Source organism: Lepidochelys kempii, chromosome 18, assembly GCF_965140285.1.
Source record: "Lepidochelys kempii isolate rLepKem1 chromosome 18, rLepKem1.hap1, whole genome shotgun sequence".
NCBI lineage: Eukaryota > Metazoa > Chordata > Testudines > Cheloniidae > Lepidochelys > Lepidochelys kempii.
This window is the reverse complement of record NC_136397.1, coordinates 9,539,065-9,559,414: the sequence shown is the minus strand read 5'-3', so window position 1 is coordinate 9,559,414 and position 20,350 is coordinate 9,539,065. Positions and strand designations below refer to the sequence as shown.

The 20,350-nt window shown below is 42.5% G+C and overlaps 1 protein-coding gene across 3 annotated transcripts in view; it reads left to right on the top strand.

Moving 5' to 3' along the window:
- UBR4 (ubiquitin protein ligase E3 component n-recognin 4) overlaps positions 1-20,350 on the top strand; it is a 113,852-nt gene that overhangs the window by 4,312 nt on the left and 89,190 nt on the right. For all 3 annotated transcript variants that reach the window (XM_073317114.2, XM_073317113.2, XM_073317112.2), the window contains exons 2-24: positions 1,747-1,844; positions 2,645-2,748; positions 3,724-3,853; positions 3,972-4,111; positions 4,788-4,890; positions 5,660-5,801; positions 5,978-6,102; positions 7,207-7,331; positions 8,351-8,410; positions 8,522-8,712; positions 9,565-9,664; positions 9,748-9,885; positions 10,403-10,520; positions 10,956-11,143; positions 11,851-12,010; positions 12,156-12,241; positions 14,563-14,732; positions 15,571-15,853; positions 16,502-16,634; positions 17,169-17,248; positions 18,077-18,205; positions 19,476-19,658; positions 20,153-20,275. In XM_073317114.2, the coding sequence (XP_073173215.1) occupies positions 1,747-1,844; positions 2,645-2,748; positions 3,724-3,853; positions 3,972-4,111; positions 4,788-4,890; positions 5,660-5,801; positions 5,978-6,102; positions 7,207-7,331; positions 8,351-8,410; positions 8,522-8,712; positions 9,565-9,664; positions 9,748-9,885; positions 10,403-10,520; positions 10,956-11,143; positions 11,851-12,010; positions 12,156-12,241; positions 14,563-14,732; positions 15,571-15,853; positions 16,502-16,634; positions 17,169-17,248; positions 18,077-18,205; positions 19,476-19,658; positions 20,153-20,275 (3,109 nt within the window). The remainder of the gene's footprint in view (positions 1-1,746; positions 1,845-2,644; positions 2,749-3,723; positions 3,854-3,971; positions 4,112-4,787; positions 4,891-5,659; positions 5,802-5,977; positions 6,103-7,206; positions 7,332-8,350; positions 8,411-8,521; positions 8,713-9,564; positions 9,665-9,747; positions 9,886-10,402; positions 10,521-10,955; positions 11,144-11,850; positions 12,011-12,155; positions 12,242-14,562; positions 14,733-15,570; positions 15,854-16,501; positions 16,635-17,168; positions 17,249-18,076; positions 18,206-19,475; positions 19,659-20,152; positions 20,276-20,350) is intronic.

The following is a 20,350-nucleotide window of genomic DNA, read 5'->3' as shown; positions in this document are numbered from 1 at the left end:
CTGGGCAGGATAAAGTCAATCATGCAGTCGGATAGGAGGTAGGCACGGAGCATTGAAGAAAAACAATGTGCTGAGAGGAAGGATAGTCTTGTGGTTAAGACACTGGACTGTGACTCAGGTGACCTAGGTTCAATTCTGCTTCTTCTGCAGAATCCGTATTATCATGGGCAGGTCACTTAATTTCTCTCTGCCTCAGTTCCCCTGTCTGTGAAATGAGAAAAGTTCTCTTGCATTTTGTCTTCAGTCGTAAGCTTCTCAGGGCAGGACTGTATCTTACTGTGTGCCTGTGCACGTCATCTTAATGGAGTCCTGATAGCCTCTCAGTTGAGGTCTCTAGAAGGTACAGGAGTATAAATGATTAAATAATAATCCTATAGCGATGGGAAAATTCTTCTCCCACTCAGCAGGGCAACAGATTGTATTTATAACCAATGTAAGTCTTGCCCTTGCCAGAAAGTTTAGAAACTATTCCTGCTGCTTCCCCTGCCTCTGCTGAATTGAGGCAGATTCCAGGGTTTGAACTGCAGTATCTCATTTGTTACTGCAAAGTGTCTTCTGTCGGCCATCAAACCACATCACCACAGTTTTTGTGACCAACAGTCAAGTCTTTCATCCTAAATTACTAGTTCAGATCTGGTCGGTGCTGAATGACGGTTACGACCATCTGATGGCTCGTGTGATACGATTCATTAGCTAGTGGGCAGGTATCCACATCCCACAGTGTCACCACTATAAGCACCACTACGTCAGTCACAAGAAAAACTGAGGACTGAATTAGCCCTTAAGACACAGCTACCTTCTCATTCCATGGGGGCCTATCCATGCTAATGTTGAGGCACATCAGTGGGACAGTGTGTGAAGCTTGATCTGCCACGGCCCATGCTGTATCTGTTCTGTGGGTAAGTCGTCTTCCATCTCCCTGACTGTCAAGCAAAGAACTAAGCTGCAATTATTTTTAAAGATCTTTCATGTGCATAGGGGTGTTTTTTTATTTTACTATTTTTAGTCAGACATTTGAACTGACATTAACACTTCCTTCACTGGGGGTGAGCAGTTTGTTTCCAGCATTGACATTGATTTTATGTGGGGAGCACAAAAAAATCTTAAATGAATCTTTGAGGCCACATGTCTTTGCCTCTAGGACAGATTTCAGCAAATGTATTTTTCTCCAAGTGTGTGGCAGCTCTGCCAAAAATTTCCCTTCCTTTCCTCTCTTCACAAAGTATGTTGTTATATTTGTCACTGTAACTGACTGTTTTGAGCTCTCCATTCTGCAGAATTGCCTCCTGTCCTAGCAAACCCTGGCCAACGGTGCAAAACTTATAGGCAGCTAAGATGAGAATGATCCTCTGTTAAAAAGTAATAGAAGGGGATGTTGGGAGTAAAGGCAAAATGTGCCAAACTCTTGAAAGCAGAAGGGCAAAATGTTTATTGCATCAGAATTCTCTTCTCTGATCCACAGTGGATTTTGACCTTGGTATTTTCCTCACTGTTTATGCAGAAGTCCCCATGGATGATGTCAGAGAGCTCCTTGCACATAGGGAAGAGCAGAGATGCTGCATTGCTCTGTGGAAAATAGTTTTATTCCCCATGTTTTATTTTGAATATATATTTGGAATTAAAATCATTTAATTTAAATAATCTTGCCTTCCATGTATTAACAAATGTCACATCTTCAAAGCACTCAAACATTTACTATTATTTTATGCAGCTGACTTGCTTTCCTGTTACGTTTTTTTATTGCAGTGAATCTGAAATCCTGCACCACGACAAACAATATGAGCCCTTCTACTCGTCCTTTGTTGCGCTCTCCACTCATTACATCACTACAGTGTGTGGCCTAAGTAAGTGTTCATCATGTCCTACTTCTTGTCTAGTGACTGGGATGTAATGAACAGGGATGTCATTCTTTCGGTACTTGCTTCAAGTCTGTTTTCTGAATCAGATGTTAATGAAGAGTTTGTGGGTCTGGCACTTGCCAGCAGTTGTTCTAGCAGCCTGTTTCACGAGTGTGGGGGAAGCACAGCCCTAAGGATCTAGGCATTGTAAGTGAAATCTAATGGTGAACTCTTTGCTTTATGACTTTTCTCATTTATTGAAGCCTTTTAGTGTCATTGTAATGCAAAATAGCAAATGCTGTTATAGCTTGCATATTTATACCTGCCTCTGGAAATTTCCACTACATGCATCCGACGAAGTGGGTATTCACCCATGAAAGCTTATGCTCCAATATGTCTGTTAGTCAAGAAGGTGCCACAGGACTCTTTGCCGCTTTTACAGATCCAGACTAACACGGCTACCCCTCTGATACTAAATACTATTATAGTATCCCTTGTATCTATGGTGGTCCTTACACCTGTATAGATAATTATTCTTGCTTTAGAGAAGTTCCTTGTATATTATTGTCTAATAAAGAAATAGACTAAACTTAATCTTCTATCAATACAGTATGTTACTCTGCAAGTGGTTCTGTTGAAGTTACTGGGACTAAATGTGGAGTGAGGTGCTATTTATAAGAGTATTGGGATCAGACCCTCTCTTCTGTCTCTCGCACACTGTTTTCTTCAGTATAGTTAAGAATGTATTCCAGTGATTTAACTCTCAGAAGGTGGGGTTAAATGATACAAGCTTTTTACTTTTGTAGTACCCAGGAACCAGCTGCAGTCCGTGGCAGCTGCTTGTAAAGTTCTGATTGAATTCTCACTACTGCGACTTGAAAACCCAGATGAGGCATGTGCTGTTTCACAGGTGAGTAGAAGGGTGGATTTTGAGACTGGAAGCAGAACTATATCAGAGAAAGGGTGCGTGGCTTCTTCCTTCTTAGTGTCTGCTCTAGTGTAATTTTGGGAGCTGTTGCAAGATGCAAAGTTATTCTAGAAATATTTAAGATTTAGTGCCCTAGAAGGGTAACACTTGTAACACTATCTTGTTGCCGCATCCTCAGTTGGGTAAGGGTTGTGGTGGGGGAAGGAAAAAGGAGAGAAACAGGAAATGCTTCTGCAGGGATGGAAAGTGACCTAATCCACCGTCCCTTGCCTGCCTGCGACACATGGTACTTGTAACCTACTGGATCTTTCTTGTTAATGCCTTCTTTTTCCAGAATCACTGTGCACAGGCATTAAGATGAGTGTTACCTGCAGATTTGTGATTAAATAGACTTCAAGGAGCAAAATTAACTCTGAACATCCATTCTGATTTTCTATTTTCTCTGCTTTGCATCTTGAGAGATGCTTCCGCATTGCCACCTCATTTGTTCTTCTTGTGTAAGAAACAAACTCTTCTCTGGTCATGTGTTCCTCTCCTACGGAGAGTTTTCCTCTTCCACAAAAAGAAAACAAGTTGCTGAGTTTCACAATCCTTTAAAATCCTAAAGGTAAATTGGCTTCTGAGGCTCAGACACAAGGTGATCACTTACTTGTTCTGAGCCCGAGTGCACTATCGGAAAGATTGCTTCTCCAAGTGCTGTTCTGTAGCAGGGAGAGGATTCAAGTCCTGGCTGCTCTCTCATCTGCTGTTCATTCCCTTCCATGCTCCTAGATGAGAGATCAGCTTTGGCCTGTGAGGGGAACATAAGAACGATCACACTGGGTCAGAGAAAAGGTCCATCTACCCCAGTATCCTGTCTTCTGACGGGGCCAATGCCAGGTGCCCCAGAGGGAATCAATGTTGAGGGAAAAATAGGGAAAAAGAGCACTTGGATTTGATTTGGTGTCCTTTTTGTAGAAACACCTGATTCTGCTGATAAAGGGGCTCTGCACTGGCTGCAGCCGCCTGGACAGAACTGAAATTATTACTTTCACAGCAATGATGAAATCAGCCAAGCTGCCTCAAACTATCAAAACCCTCTCTGATGGTAAGTGCTTCAATGTAATCTTAGCACATGCTTGTTGTTTCAATGCAGTACTTTTACAAAGCACTGCACACTTCCTACCCTTGACATGTGGAATGACACTCTGCTTCTGCCCCTGCAGTGGAGGATCAGAAAGAGTTGGCCTCTCCAGTGAACCCTGAACTGCGACAGAAAGAGGTGCAGATGAACTTCCTGAATCAACTGACATCAGTCTTTAACCCTAGAGTGACAGCATCACCATCTCTTGCTCCAGACACCCAGGTGATCAAACAGCCTTAGAACAGAAGTGCCATGTTCCTAATACTACTGGTGTGAGCATAGGGATGGGCAGAAGGCTATAGGAGATGAACAGGGAGCTTTTTATATATATACTCAGATGAAGCTCTTCTGCACTGGTTAAATCTCATTTGCATGTGGGTAAGTATCAATGAGATGGAGGAAAGTATGGTAAATCTTTTGGTGACTGATTTATCACAGTATGGAAAGCTAACATCTTTGGAGGTGTGGGTCCTCGTTGAGTTGTGTTGCAGATCAGTCTTGCTCCCATAAAGAGACCTGCAGTAACACCCCATTTTCAGATGCTGGTTGTCCTGTATTTCAGGAGTTCTCCACAGCCCAACTGTGCCACAACTGGTTTTCTGCATATAAAAGCCAGAGCCAGCGTTAGGGGGTAGCAATCACGGCAATTGCCTGGGTACCCATGCCACAGGGGTCCCCGCAAAGCTACATTGCTCAGGCTTCAGTCCTGGGTGGTGGGACTCGGGGCCCTGGACTTCAACTCCATGTGCTGGGGCTTTGGCTTTCTGCCCTGGGCTCCAGTGTGTCTAATGCTGGCCTTGCTTGGTGGACCCCCTGAAACCTGCTTGTGGCCCCCCCAGGGGGCTCTGGACCCCTGGTTGAGAACCACTGCTGTATTAAACATCTGCTTGTTTATTAGGTGGAAGGAGAAAGTGATAATCAGACATCCACAGATCAAGCCTCTGTGGCGAAGACCAAAAGTATATTCATTGCTCAGAATGTAGCCAGCCTGCAAGAGCTTGGTAAGAATGAGCTTTTAATAATAATAATAATAATAATAATAAAAATTAATAATTGTTCTTGGAATGTCCCAGAGTGTAAGCCCTGGAGCCTGAAGTCCTCTGCTGCAGAGATGCAGCATGGGTAACGATAGTGCAAGCCTGCCCTATATCACACCCTGCCATCCCTAACCTGAAGGAACCAGCTCTATGGGTGGAGGGTTGAGTTCATCCTCCAAGACCCACTCAGTGATTTGTCTTTGTATTGAGATTGCCTGTAAAGTTGGTGGCTGTGATGTGGTTACTTATTTGTTAGGAACAGGATGAAGATGATGATTTAACTTACATGCAAATAGCTATGATACATAGAAAAAGGCAGTGTAAAATGACAAAGGATGGCATACTGACTGGGCACGAGTGATGGGGTTGGGAGTCACTGCTGCATAAGTTAGGTCTAATGTACCACACAAGATGAGCATGAGACCTTCCACGTAACACCTTTTCTGTTACTTTTTTGGCTGCTATCCTGTGGTGCATTTAAACTAGATTTTAACTTAGGTTTCTTTATCCCAATTACCTGATCTGTGGTGCCATCCCTATATTTCCTCACAACAAATTGCAACTGCATTCATTTTAAAGATAATGCCACAGGTGAAATATGGGGAAAACTTTATCCCCACTGATTTAAGCCCATGGCTCATACTCTGTCACCTTAATTCTAGTTTTAAAGCCATCCAGTGGAACAACAAAGGTAAAGCAATGGCCTGTTTTTTTTCTGATTTATGTCTGATAGGTGGCTCTGAAAAGTTGCTGCGAGTGTGTCTGAACCTCCCTTACTTTTTGCGGTACATAAATCGATTTCAGGATGCAGTGTCGGCCAACTCGTTTTTCATTATGCCAGCCACTGTAGCAGATGCCACTGCAGTCCGCAATGGGTAAGAGATTTCAATTTTTCGTCCTTGGTTTATATTAGGTATGTTAGATGAGAGAGTGCGAATGTACAAGTGGTACAGTACCGGCCACTGTCTCTCTTCTATTAGACATTTGATGCCAGTAAGTCCTCTCCAGAGTGTAATGTGCTTTTCTTAACTCATTTCAATTGTGGTTATAGGTTTCATTCGCTGGTGATAGATGTGACCATGGCATTGGATACTTTGTCTCTCCCTGTGTTGGAGCCCCTGACTCCCACACGGCTGCAGGATGTGACTGTTCTTGCCCTCAGCTGCCTTTATGCAGGTGAGTTAATGTCCTTTGGTAGCATCATGTTTCTAGAGATCAAAAGTCTTTTCTCTCTCCCTGGAGCCCTGAGTAGCTCTGCATTTCCCCTGCTTTGTAACCTGCACCTTTGAGACCCAAAAAATGACCTCCTTCCTTCATAGAATATCAGGGTTGTAAGGAACCTCAGGAGGTCATCTAGTCCAACCCCCTGCTCAAAGCAGGACCAATCCCCCACTAAATCATCCCAGCCAGGACTTTGTCAAACCTGACCTTAAAAACTTCTAAGGATGGAGATTACACCGCCTCCCTAGGTAACGCATTCCAGTGTTTCACCACTTTCCTAGTGAAAAAGTTTTTTCTAATATCCAACCTAAACCTCCTGTGCTGAGGGAGGACTGAACAGGACACTCTTTGAAGGCTGACTTTGATTGGGTGGAACAAGAGGCATGCTGAATTCCCAGGGGTTCGCCTCTGTAACATAGTACTCCCAGTCCATAGCACTAGAAACCTAGAGTGCCCTTTCCTTTTTGTAAATCTGAAGGCTGACTTGGTAGTATTGTGTTCAGGTTAAGCAGGAAATTGTTGTAATGTCACCAAAATGACAACGGACAGTGCTAATGCAGAGTTTCTGTGACTGAGGGCGTATTGGGTAGTGTTGGCCGTCCTTGTAAACCTGTCCTTGGGATGCACAAGTTCAGTAATGAAACACTTCCTTAGTTGTCATCTTTCACCTTTTCTGCTTTGCTTTGTTGTTCAGGACTTAAATGTTTCTCAGAGTTTATCCTTTAAATTTGCTAGTTATACCTAGAATTCAGCCCTGTCTCCCAAGTGTGTGTAAGCGCCCCAGAATTATGAGAATGTAATCAGTGCGTAAAGTATTCTCTATTAATAATTTCTGCTACATCTGATTCCCTCCTGAGTATTAGGTTGTATGTAACTTCGTTGTTTTAGGGTAACTGAAATTATCCTCTCTTCTGCCAACTGGAATGGTGAATATTCCTGGCCTAATCAACTCCATGTGTAGTTTCCGCACTGCTGACTGTAGTGTAAGTGAACAGGAATATAGATTTCCAAGGTCAGCTCTTAACTGTAATGTGGTCCTTTGCCCTCTTCTTTCATCAGGTGTGAGTGTGGCAACATGCATGGCAATCCTCCATGTGGGCAGCACCCAGCAGGTACGAACTGGATCCACAAGTTCTAAAGAAGATGATTACGAAAATGATGCTGCCACCATTGTACAGAAATGTGTAAGTTGATGGCGTGGAATGCAACTGCTCAAGGGAGAGCAGTTGTCTTGCTTTCACTTTATTTTTGCCAAGGATGCAAAGGAACATAACATAACAACGGCCATCCTGGGTCAGACCCCAGGTCCATCAAGCCCAGTATCCTGTCCTCTGACAGTGGCTAGTGGCAGGTGCCCCAAAGGGAATGAACAGACAGGTTATCATAAAGTGATCCATCCCCTGTCACAACAATCCCAGCTTCTGGCAAACAGAGGCTAGGAACACCATTCCTGCCCATCCTGGCTAATAGGTCCATCAATGGTTATCTTCCATTAATCTATCTAGCTCCCTTCGGAACCCTGTTATAGTATTGGCCTTCACAACACCCTCTGGCAAGGAGTTCCGGAGGTTGACAGTGCATTGCATGAAAAAATACTTTGTTTGTTTTAAACCTGCTATCTATTAGTTTCATTTGGTGGCCCCTTGTTCTTGGATTATGAGAAGGAGTAAATAACACTTATTTACTTTCTATATACCGCTTGTGATTTTATAGACCTCTATCATATCCCCCTTAGTCGCCTCTTTTCTAAGCTGAAAAGTCCGTCTTATTTATCTCTCCTCATACGGAAGCCATTCTATACCCCTAATAATTTTTGTTGCCCTTTTCTGAACTTTTCCAATTCCAATATATCTTTTTTTTGAGATGGGGCGACCACATATGCACGCAGTATTCAAGGTGTGAGCATACCAAAAGACTAGAAGGAAACTCAGTTTAGGTCTTACACATGGAAGTGCCTATCAGTTTTAACTGTTTGAATCACTGTTAGCTTCTCTTGGTCCCTGGCACTGGGCTTGCTGACACCTGAAGAAAGACTGATACCAATATAAGCTAGTAATATCTGTGAGTTTGCAGTGGGGAGGATTACTGTGGAGTGGAACCGAGCAACCTTCAGAGAAGGGTGTTTGAGTAGTACATGGAATAGTTTAGTGACTTGTCTAATAGAACACTGCAAGATTACGAAGGTTTTTGGTTTTACTTACAGCTTGAAATCTATGAAATGATTGGTCAAGCCATCAGCAACTCGCGCCGTGCAGGGGGAGAGGTAATAATCGCATCCCACCGGGAACCTTTTCTTTGTTGTAACTTGTGGTGGTGCATTTGGTCAGTTGGATTTACGTTGGTGTGTCTGGTTTTTTCACTGTTCGAATGCTAGCATTATCAGAATTTCCAGCTGCTTGGGGCCTGGTGTTTGCTCAACAGCCTCTTCCTCATCTTGAACCTCAACCCCACTGCCCTGGCCGATAAGGGAAAGGAGAAAGACCCATTGGCTGCTCTTCGAGTCAGAGACATTATTGCTCGTACCAAAGAGGGAGTTGGGTCTCCCAAGCTGGGACCTGGGAAAGGGTATGTGAATACCTCCACTAAGTTAATCAGTTTACACATATCACTGTGGTATTGTTCTGTTATGCTGTGGCTGTTACTCCTGAGTGGTTGTCTTCTTCAAGAGACTTCCTGCGCCCGCCCACCCCACCTTCATAATCAATCCCTTCATATTCTTTTCTCCAGTTTTCTTCCCTTTCAGTTTAAACTGAGTGAGATGACTGAGAAATTGCTCTGTTAATTTTTCACAAATTATATTGTGCATATTTTTTAGCCAGTACTTAGTAAGAGGAGGGCTTTTTATCTGTAGAGGAATATGAAGATTCCACTTTAGGCTTAGCGCCAGGTACTTTCTCAGTGGGCAGGGAATATATCTTGTATCGGACCGGATGAGGCATTGTATACCATAGGGTGAACAGAGCCTAGATTTCTGTCTAGTAGGGCTTGGCACCTTTAGTGAACCTCCCCTTCCCCAATCAATTCATGATTCTCTACAGTAGCAGATGCAGTTGTGGGGTGGTAGGAATCTGTAAACCTTGCCCTCAGGTGGAAGAATATTTTCAAGTGAATTATTATTTTCACTTGAATTAAATGCTAAAATTAATTTTCCTATTCCACTTATTGTGAAATTTAAATTGTATACACTTTGGTCTGGCCGGTATTGCAAATGAGACGTAAATGTAATTGATATAAGCATCAGGCAATGTTCCTGATACTCTAACGGTTCACTGTTTGGATTAAAGTCCTCAGAGATGACAGTGATGTACAATGGAGAGATTGAGCTGGTAATTCTTTGGCAGTTCCTATAGAAGACAAGTAGATAGCATTAGAGTAGTGATTAAAATATTAATATCAAGACCTTTTCTTTTTCTGCAGACATCAAGGGTTTGGTGTTCTGTCAGTGGTGTTAGCAAATCATGCCATCAAACTCTTAACATCCCTCTTTCAAGATCTGCAGGTGGAGGCACTACACAAGGTGAGAAGGTGGAACTCTGATTTTCTTAAATAGTCTTCTTCATTGGAACATGCTTTGAACCGTCCTTTGATGCTGTCCCCTAGGCGTGGGAGACTGATGGTCCCCCAGCAGTGCTGAATGTCATGGCTCAGAGCACATCAATTCAGAGAATTCAACGTCTGATCGATTCCGTACCGCTCACTAATCTGCTGCTGACTTTGCTCTCCACTTCTTATAGAAAGGTAGGAGATGGCACGTTGATAGTTCTGTTGTGGAACTTCTCTCAGTTAAACAGTGAGAGTTGTGTGGAAAGTTCCAGTTGCAAGTGTCAACTAACATGCTAAGGAGAAGAACTTAGAACTGTGTTTACTTATAAATGTTGCAAGTTACCAACAAGGAATTGGATGTCTCCCATTTTATAGAATAGGAGAGGTGGTGACTATGACAGACTCTGTTCTCAGGTGCTTCCAGTGAACTAAGAAAATAAGGGTCCTGTGTACAGAAGGGGAGTCTTCATGTTTCGATTGTTATGCAAAATGTACCTTGGAGTCTTTGTGTGGGCTCTGCGTTAGCCACCCCAGAAAATGATGGATGTAATTTAGAAGAAAGTCTTGATAGGAATGCCAGTAAGCAATTTGAGCAGAACTATAATAGAAAGGAATAAAAAAAAAAAGGAGGATTTGAAAGCAAGTCTGTTCTTATCTATTGTACTTTCAAGTTTTGATCTTGTGGTTTAACTTGCCCTGCTGTTCTTTTAAGGCTTGTGTCTTGCAACGTCAGAGAAAGGGTTCCATGAGCAGTGATGCAAGTGCCTCTACTGATTCTAATACGTACTATGAGGATGACTTCAGCAGCACTGAAGAGGAGAGCAGCCAGGGTAATAGTTTTCAGCAAGCATCTTAACTCTAGGTCTTACACTTTTTATTTTTCAACATAATGGAAGCCTGTGCACTAAGCTTTTATCTCCCAGGACTGGATTACACTGTGGTGCTTAAGAATTAAACTCATTTGTTAGGATCAGTGGGCGAAAAGAAATACCAGCAATGCTCTGTAGGTACTGAAGTCAGCCCCCCAGCGTTACAGGGTTGGCAGTATCTGCTCCAAATGGAACTTTGGGGAAGACTGAGAATTCTCCCCCCTCAAAGGGGAGTCCCTGCCAAATGAAGATAGAGCTCGTTGGCCTTGTGATTGAAAGGAAAGGTGAAGTTGTAGGGCTGCTGGTATTGCCCTTTACTGGGCTCTTAGTGAACTAGCTGGTAGAAGCAATGTCATTTTGCATTTGTATCATTGTTTTCCATGTACTCTTTATTAGATGATGACAGTGAACCCATCCTTGGGCAATGGTTTGAAGAAACAATTTCTCCAAGTAAAGAGAAAGTGGCCCCACCCCCGCCACCTCCCCCACCTCCCCTGGAGAGCTCCCCTAGAGTGAAAAGCCCCAACAAACAGGCTACTGGGGAGAATGGAAACATCCTGGCCAGCCGCAAGGACCCAGAATTGGTATGCTATGATCTCCGTGATGAATTATGTAATTAGTGAGATGTAGCACTGAACAGTGGCCAAAGAGGCTTGTTAGTCTGGCACTTAGCAGTTTAAATCAGGCATAGTATTATATTGCTGTTCTGAGAGTCATTGGCTAGCTGGGGTAGGGTGAATGGCCATGGGTCTGATTGCCAAAAACCTTGGCTTCAGGAGGAGCTGTTTTGAATTACTCTTTCTGGAGGTACATATTAATAATGGCTATTGTCAAGGGAGAGAATAATTAAGATAATATCGATTTAGGTTGGAGGGGGTGAGGAAATATGAGGGCAGAATTATAAATGGAAATGTTAACTGCACTTTGTCAGACAAACCATTCCTTTGGGTAATAGTGAAAATGAATGTTGCTGTTGAGCAAGATAATGGATTTGCAAGCTCTTTAGACATCTATATGAAATACCAGCTGAATGAGAGAGCCACTCATCCCAGTGGGTTTGTCTTGAAGACTAGAAACTGTAATGGCAGACAAGCAGAGTGGCTGTACAGCAATCTAATTGTAATGAGAAGAGAGAAGTAAATCTGAACTCTAATTATTGGCTTGTAATGGAGGACGAGTGTAGCTGGGTGGTGAATTACCTAGCAAAGAGATTTTTTTGTTTAGTTTTTCTTTGACCACTATTGGATTTTGATGTTTCTAAGATTGATGCATTTCTCTTTCTTCCTTCTAGTTTTTAAACCTGGCTTCCAATATTCTGAACTTCATTACTTCCTCCATGCTGAACTCCAGGAACAACTTCATTCGCAACTACCTGAGTGTGTCTCTTTCAGAGCAGCACATGGCCACGCTGGCTAGCATCATCAAGGAAGTGGACAAAGATGGGCTGAAGGGTGAGCAAGCAGAACTTCTTTACTCAGGGAACGTCTAGGATGGGGGAGTTCTACTTTTACATGGGTTTTCTTTGTCCAGTGTTGGGATCATGGCTCTTCAAGTAGAGCTGTAGTAGGAATTGACATAATCTCATTTGTGTTGCAGGCACATCAGATGAGGAATTTGCTGCTGCATTGTATCACTTTAACCATTCCTTGGTGACCTCGGACCTACAGTCTCCTACCTTGCAGGTTAGGATGTAAAATTAAAGCATTTGTGTCTGGTGTTGAATTTACATGGAGAATACATTCTATGTTAGTACATCAGTGCTTCTCACTCTAGAGCCCCTTTTGAACACCAAGCAATGGGATATTGTGGGGCTGGCAGAGGAGATGCTTCTTGAGGCGATGCTTTTTCTACAGAATAGTCCCCAGAATGAAAACAGTTGGAGAGCAGCAGTCTGCATCAACACTCATTTGTAAGGGGGTTTGAATTAGTGCCCTTAACTCCAGAGATGTTTAAAGGGGAAACTGAATAATTCTCCATGTCTAGGATGCTGTTAGTTTCAAAGAATGGTTTCTGAATGTGCATTTTACTGTAGGAATTTCCTGCTTGGCTTTTTATGATTTGATCTCTTTTGCTTTCATATACTAACCTTGTGGCCTCTAGGTTTCTTTGTCAGAACACGTAATGACCAAGCTTAATGCCATAAGAAGAGGATTTGTAAATCTGTTACAGTAGTGTATCAAAACCCTATGCCTTTTGTTGACTATTTTCCCCTATAGTTTAAATACAGTAATTTTTTGAAGTAGTTACTCTTTTTTAAATATACATTTTTGACATACGTAAACAGAGAGCGAGCATAACTGCACTCAGTAGAAATGGAGTGTTAAGAGTGGGGATGACCTCTCTGGTTCTGGTTAGAATTTACTGGAGACATGGCACTTAAACACAATCTGGCAAATAAAGAGGTAGTGAGTGAAGGGCCTTCCAGAGACTGTATTGGCGCTAGTTAACCTCTTGCATCGGTGTTTAGCATACTTAATAGATGTAATTAGAGTTTAAAGAGTTTCAGATCAGTGGTTTCAGGTAAAATCTCTTTTCACATGTCCATATGTTCCTGTTTTTGTGGCACAATAAAAGTAGCAGTCCGTTCTCCTTTGGTGGTATTTTTTTGTGTTTTTTTCTCCCCACATCCCCCCAGTCTTAAGGATACCTGAGTTTTAGCTTTTGACAGTGAAACAGGATACATGATTAATGTCAGGCAGAGTAACTATAGACTCTGCAAGTCTGTCTACCATTCTGCCAAACCACCATCTCTTCTGCCAGTATTGGGTCTCATAAGTGAGCAGGACTCATGATATTTTTTCCTAGACTTTTTAATGTAACAAAAGTCCCCTATGGTGTAGATGGAGGCTTTAAAAAGAACAACAAAATCCCTCTGCGTAACTTCACTTGGTACCTATGCCATATTTTACTTAGTACATGTGCCAAATAATGTGACCTTCCAGAGGTGAAATACCACTGCATTAACCCTATATATATCATAGAATATCAGGGATGGAAGGGACCTCAGGAGGTCATCTAGTCCCACCCCCTGCTCAAAGCAGGACCAATCCCCAATTAAATCATCCCAGCCAGGGCTTTGTCAAGCCTGACCTTAAAAACTTCTAAGGAAGGAGATTCTACCACCTCCCTAGGTAACGCATTCCAGTGTTTCACCACCCTCCTAGTGAAAAAGTTTTTCCTAATATCCAACCTAAACCTCCCACACTGCAACTTGAGACCATTACTCCTTGTCCTGTCATCTTCTACCACTGAGAACAGTCTAGAACCATCCTCTTTGGAACCCCCTTTCAGGTAGTTGAAAGCAGCTATCAAATCCCCCCTCATTCTTCTCTTCTGCAGACTAAACAATCCCATTTCCCTCAGCTTCTCCTCATAAGTCGTGTTCCAGACCCCTAATCATTTTTGTTGCCCTTCGCTGGACTCTCTCCAGTTTTTCCACATCCTTCTTGTAGTGTGGGGCCCAAAACCGGACACAGTACTCCAGATGAGGCCTCATCAATGTCGAATAGAGGGGAACGATCACGTCCCTCGATCTGCTGGCTATGCCCCTACTTATACATCCCAAAATGCCATTGGCCTTCTTGACAACAAGGGCACACTGTTGACTCATATCCAGCTTCTCGTCCACGGTCACCCCTAGGTCCTTTTCCGCAGAACTGCTGCCTAGCCATTCAGTCCCTAGTCTGTAGCGGTGCATTGGATTCTTCTGTCCTAAGTGCAGGACCCTGCACTTATCCTTGTTGAACCTCATCAGATTTCTTTTGGCCCAATCCTCCACTTTGTCTAGGTCCCTCTGTATCCTATCCCTACCTGCCACCGTATCTACCACTCCTCCTAGTTTAGTATCATCCACAAATTTGCTGAGAGTGCAATCCACACCATCCTCCATATCCACTTAGAGCCCTACTGTTTATTATCACTTTTGGATTGTTGAAGTTTTGTAGTTACTTAAACCAACATGTAAGGCTTTCCTCTCAACTGTGTATCTGTTGTCTTGTGCCAGAACACTCTTCTACAGCAGCTGGGGATAGCCCCTTTCTCTGAAGGACCGTGGCCTCTGTACATCCATCCTCAGAGTCTGTCTGTGCTGTCTCGGCTTCTCCTTATCTGGCAGCACAAAGCCAGTGCTCAGGGAGACCCTGACGTCCCAGAATGCCTTAAAGTTTGGGAGAGGTAAGAAAATGTTCTATATATCATGACTAAAAATAAGTGACCTGCTCTCTCCCATGACTGCTAATTTCCTAGGAGATGGTATATTTTCTGTTGGACAGATTAATCCAATGACCAGACATTTGTTTTTAAAAAAACTAGGAAAATCCTAGAGGGGAAGGATGTGAAGCTTGGAAGATCCGGTTTATTTGTTTGGGGAGGGGTGAGGAAGATAGAGTTCTTCAAAAATGCCTTAGACTGGAAAATTCAGCCCCTGGATGAAAATAGGGGATGAGAACGCTTATCAAGTATCAAGACTAGATGAGTAGAGTATAGACTGCTCCAGCAGCACTGATTTTAAAAAGAAAAAGCAATAATCACATTCTTTTGGTGCCTCATACCAAGCCCATCATTGTGGTATGTGAGTTCCTTTCTGCCAAGCCTTGACCCCTATGTACTTGTTTTTAAATGTGAAACTGTACAATAGTCTGGCTGAGTTACAGCCTTTCCTGCTGGGGCAAATGCACATCTTTCTCTTTTTTAGCTTGTTATATTTATCTTGAAAAGTTTTTTGCTGTTTTTGTTTATATAGGGCATAAAGTCTCTTCCACAGTCTCACTTTCATGCATCCTTCAGTGAAGTTATGGTTAATTTGTGAAATCGCAATATTCACTTAGTAAGACTGAGGTCAGAAACAAAACTCTAGTTGCACTGCTTGATCAAGTAGAAAGAAATCATTATTAAAATGTGCATCTTAATCAGCGAGCTTGCTTCAGGGGAAGTCCCCTCACAATAGTGTGATCTATGGATCACTCTTCAAAAGAACAAACGTCTTACTGAACCTCTTTCCTGTTGCTGGCAGGTTTGTGGGCACAATGAAACAAAATGCTCTGCAGGGAACTCTTCCTAATGACACAGAAGATCTGAATGTTGAGCACCTCCAGCTGCTGTTGCTTATTTTCCACAACTTCTCAGAGAAAGGCCGCAGGTCTATCTTGACCCTCTGTATCCAGACCATCCTGGAACTGATTGTGAACATGGACTCCCAGCTGCGGTCTGTGCCCCTTATCCTGGCTCGTCTTCTACTGGTGTTCGACTACCTTCTTCATCAATATTCCAAAGTTCCTGTATACCTGTTTGAGCAGGTAAGGGATTGAGGATGCATGTTTCCATTGTTTAATCAAATAATCACTCAGCAATGACCTATATCAAGTAGTCTCCTTGTTGTATTCCTGTTCCTGTGTGTCTCCCTTTTGGCATTTCCAGTAACTCCTTGTTTTGATTTCACTAACTGCATGCAAGGTTACATCCAGTTAGCAACACAATTGGAGCTGTTAATTTCGAGCAGCTGGTTTGGGTGGAGTGTTATGTGGCTTTATACTCGGGCATACTGACTGCTATAAGTAAATTCATGCTGGGCAGCATGGGTTACTAGTATGGCAAAGCCCAGAGCAGTAAACCTGCCTTCTTACTATTGCGTGTACTCTCAAACACCCTTCAGGTAAAGTTCTTTGAGTTTAGCTCATCTCTGTTGCTTTGTTTCAGTCTTTGGCACTGTTCCAGATTAATGAGATGCCAATGTTTTGCAGACTATTCTCTGGAGTATCTCCTTAGTATCTTGACAGTAGTCTTACTCCACTGGCTCAAAAGTATGAGAGAGTCTTCAGCTGTGTGCTCAGTGCTATCTCTGACTCCTCACAAGTTGGGAAAGTCCATGTGTTTGGTGGGGGACAGGGGATTGTATATTTTTCTTCTAAACAGCCTGCCTTGTTTTCTGTGTGTTTTTTACATAGGTACAGTATAACCTGCTAACCCAACCCATTGGCTGGGTGAGTGGATCCCAGGATAGTAGTAGAAGAATCTCTGTCCCTCTGTATCATGGATTTAAAGAAGTGGAAGAAAACTGGACCAAACACTGCTCATCAGGTCAGAAGGGAAGTTGTTCAGTAAAATTTTACTCCTAGCCGTGGGGTTGTGGTTGCATAATAAATGAGTGCTGCAGCATGAAGTCAAAAGTCCCTTTCAGGACTTCGGAGTGTGGTTTAAGACACATTAGACTAGACTAAATACCAGGCTTGTTGTGAATAAATTACTTGTAATTTTACACCAAAGGGGAGATGGGGGAAACCTGCAGACCTCTAGCATTGCCCAGCCATTGTTTGTTGAACAAAACATGCCTTACTCATATGCTATGTAGGTTTAGGAATATGATAGTTTTTGTAATGTTTATTTTAAAATGGAAAAAGTACTCAAATGCTAGACATGCATCACTCAGTTAATCTGTGCCCCCTTTTATGGGTATATATGTAACACACACACCGTCTGTTGAGCAGATTTTTACTCTAGCCTTAAGTGACTTGTTGTCTTTGAGGGGAAAAAAAATTACCAGTGATGATATGCCAGCAGCATTGTTTATCTCTTCAACTGTTAAATGGTTTAACTTTGGTATCTGTGTCCCAGATGCAGTTCCACAGCCCAGATTCTACTGCATCCTGTCACCAGAAGTGTCAGAAGATGACCTGAACCGCCTAGATAACATGGTACCTGGAATTTCTTTAAAGACTTTCTCTGAGCCTGTATTACATTAGGGAAAGCAGCGTAGAAAATGACTGGCAATGTAATTGAGACGTGAGACAAAAGGTGCCCAGTGATTTCATTTAGTACTGCATTAAAAAGAACTGTGTGTATTAGCTGAATAGATGTTAGTATAAGACAATAAACAGAGTTTGAATACTTTATAGTTAAACAGTGCACAAATCCTAACTCGAAAGCTGATATTTGGTGAAATAATCCCAGCTCACCTAGCCCATATATTCTTGCAGTGATTTGCCCAGTGGGATATATAACGTCCACCTGTGTTGCATAGAAGTAAACTGTGGCTGAAAAGAGAGGAGAACTTTTCTGTCTTTGTGGTAGCTTGATTCTGTCGGATGTGCCAATGCCAAGAGTTCCTTCATATTCAAGTTACCTCTCAGCGCTTCGTCTAGAAACGTGTCTGCTGAGGAGTTGTCTCCCCATCAGTTTGCCCCATGTTCCTTCTGGCTTTTTTACAACTGCTGTCTTTGCTCACTAGAGTTCTTATTTCTGCAGCTCAAAAGAGAAAATAACATATTGTTGGATGGGGCAATTTACCATATACACCAAGGTTCCTGTTTGTACATCCAAAATGTGTTCCTTTCTTGCACACATTTAAAGCATCTTTGAGACTGATTGGGAAAAGCAGCAATTGACACACCTGTCCTTTGGGGTTATTTTGCTTGGGAGTGTGTGTGGTGTTTTTAGTATATCTGGGAGCGGATCTGAACTGGCTATGGATGGGAATCTATGTAACCAAGGAGGAAACAATTCTGACTTGGCTTTTTCAATAGGTTTGTGAGGTCCTGTTCTCTAGGACAACGAAGTATGATGAGCTTTATGCAGCCCTGACCTCACTACTTGCAGCTGGATCCCAGTTTGATACACTCAGGAGGAAGGAAAACAAAAATGTCACTGCACTGGTAAGGGCATATGTATGTGTTGCTATAACATTCTCCCTGCTGAGAAAAAAGAGTGGCTCAATGCAGCTGCATGCATGTTATACAGAGAGTTTGGGCAATAGTTGCTAAACTGGATTTCGGAGCTTAAAATTTCCTAGTAAACAGTTGTCTTATATTTTGTCAATGTGAACTGGTGGGCCAACTCCTCACCAGCCAATGCATCAAGTAGTATGCTCCCAGTAATGGCAGAAATTCAGTCACTTCCTTCAGGGAGGAGTTTATTCAAACCAAAACAGATTAATTAAGTCCTCCTGCCTGTCCTGTCTTACAGTCCATTCCTTGTAAAGCTTCTGCACCTCCCCATGCCTCATTGGTGTGAAGATTCCCCTTCCAGATCCTTTCTCCTGATTCTGGGTCTCCTGCAGCAGCCTTCCTACTCCCTGCAGGTCTCTCTCCCTTAACTGAGCTGCTTGCTCAGTTAACTCCCTTAACTGAGCCTGCAAGTCACCTAGTCATCTATCATATGATTCCTGACCTCAAACCCATCACCTGGATGGCAGCTAATTAGTTATAGGTAAGGTTAAGCCCACCTCCCTTTAAGGGCCATCCCATCCTGTGACCATCAATAACAAGATGCACTCCTGTGTCTGGCTTATAATTCAGTGTCTGCTTCAAGCTTTTCCAGCTGCCTAAAGGAATAATTTGGACCTTTCATCTTTTGGGCTGAAGTGGATTCATTGGATTTTTGTGGCCATAGTAGAATGGGGAAGAACTTGAGTGATGTATGTTTGTGTTGGTGCAGGAAGCTAGTTGATGACACTTCAAATGTAACGTTTTAGATTAATATTTCAGTTTTCACTTCAGCTGAAAAAATATAAATTGTGCAAACTTTCCTAGGTTTGAGAGAGTCAAGCTGCTGGCTGTGAGATGGTTCTTAAAGTTGGCTGGTTTTGTTTAGTGGTAAATGACACTACATAGTGCCAAGGTTCTTTTAAAACCTATAATGAGCTTCTGGATCATGATGTCTCCCAAATGTATTCAAGAGGTCTGGCTTGAATGTGATTTAGATTAGATGAGAATTTTATGCCTCTTGACAGGGAATTATGTGAGATAAGAAAATTTGTGCCACCAAACCAGCATGAAATGGAAGTATGGTCCATTTCACTCTAATCTCGGGGACACTACCTCCACATGCAGACACATTTAGGAGCCCCTGCTAGAATCACAGCAGTTGAAGCAGGGTGATTATAAATGTTTCCTTCCTGATGTATCCTCCACTGTCTTTGTTTAGGAGGCCTGTGCACTTCAATACTATTTCTTGATACTGTGGCGGATATTGGGGATTTTGCCTCCATCCAAAAACTACTTGAATCAGCTGGCCATGAACACACCAGAGATGAGTGAATGTGATATCCTGCACACTTTGCGCTGGTCTTCCCGCTTACGTATCAGTTCCTACTTCAGCTGGATCAAGGTATAGCCCTTTCTTTAGAATTTACAATGTACGGTTTTTGACACATTATTAGCGTTCAACACAACAGCACAAATTCCAGAGCTGTAATGATCTGTGTCAGAAGTAAGAAAATGAAATTGTAGCAATGTGTCAGAGCTTAATGAGGAGGGAAATATAAACTGTGCTAGGTGTATCAAAAATAGTTTTAATCTCCCTAAGTGCAGCTGAGGGGATTAAACCAGTTCTTAGTCTTGTTTTATAGCTGCTTTTTTTAATATTAAACAACATTAGCAGGTGTTTCTAAGATGGACAATGATCATTTTAATCTCTGCCTGGTTCACTTCATGTGGGAATTGCAATGTTTGCATGGTGGTGGGAAATGGGGGTTAGTATTATATGGGGTTTAAAAAAACCCAAGTATCATAGCATGGTGGTGGTTCATAAATTGGTAGATTCCACAGCCCTTCTATATTCCCTTAAATGTGATGCTAAATCTTTCTCTTCAATACATACAGGATCACCTTATCAAACAGGGCATGAAAGCTGAACATGCTGCTTCTCTCATTGAATTGGCATCTACCAAGTGCAGCTCAGTGAAATATGATGTGGAAATAGCAGAGGAGTACTTTGCTAGACAGGTAAGTTGGTATGAATACTGGATACATATAAGCTAGTGTTGAGCATTGATCTTTGTGTGGCGCATTGCTGTTATA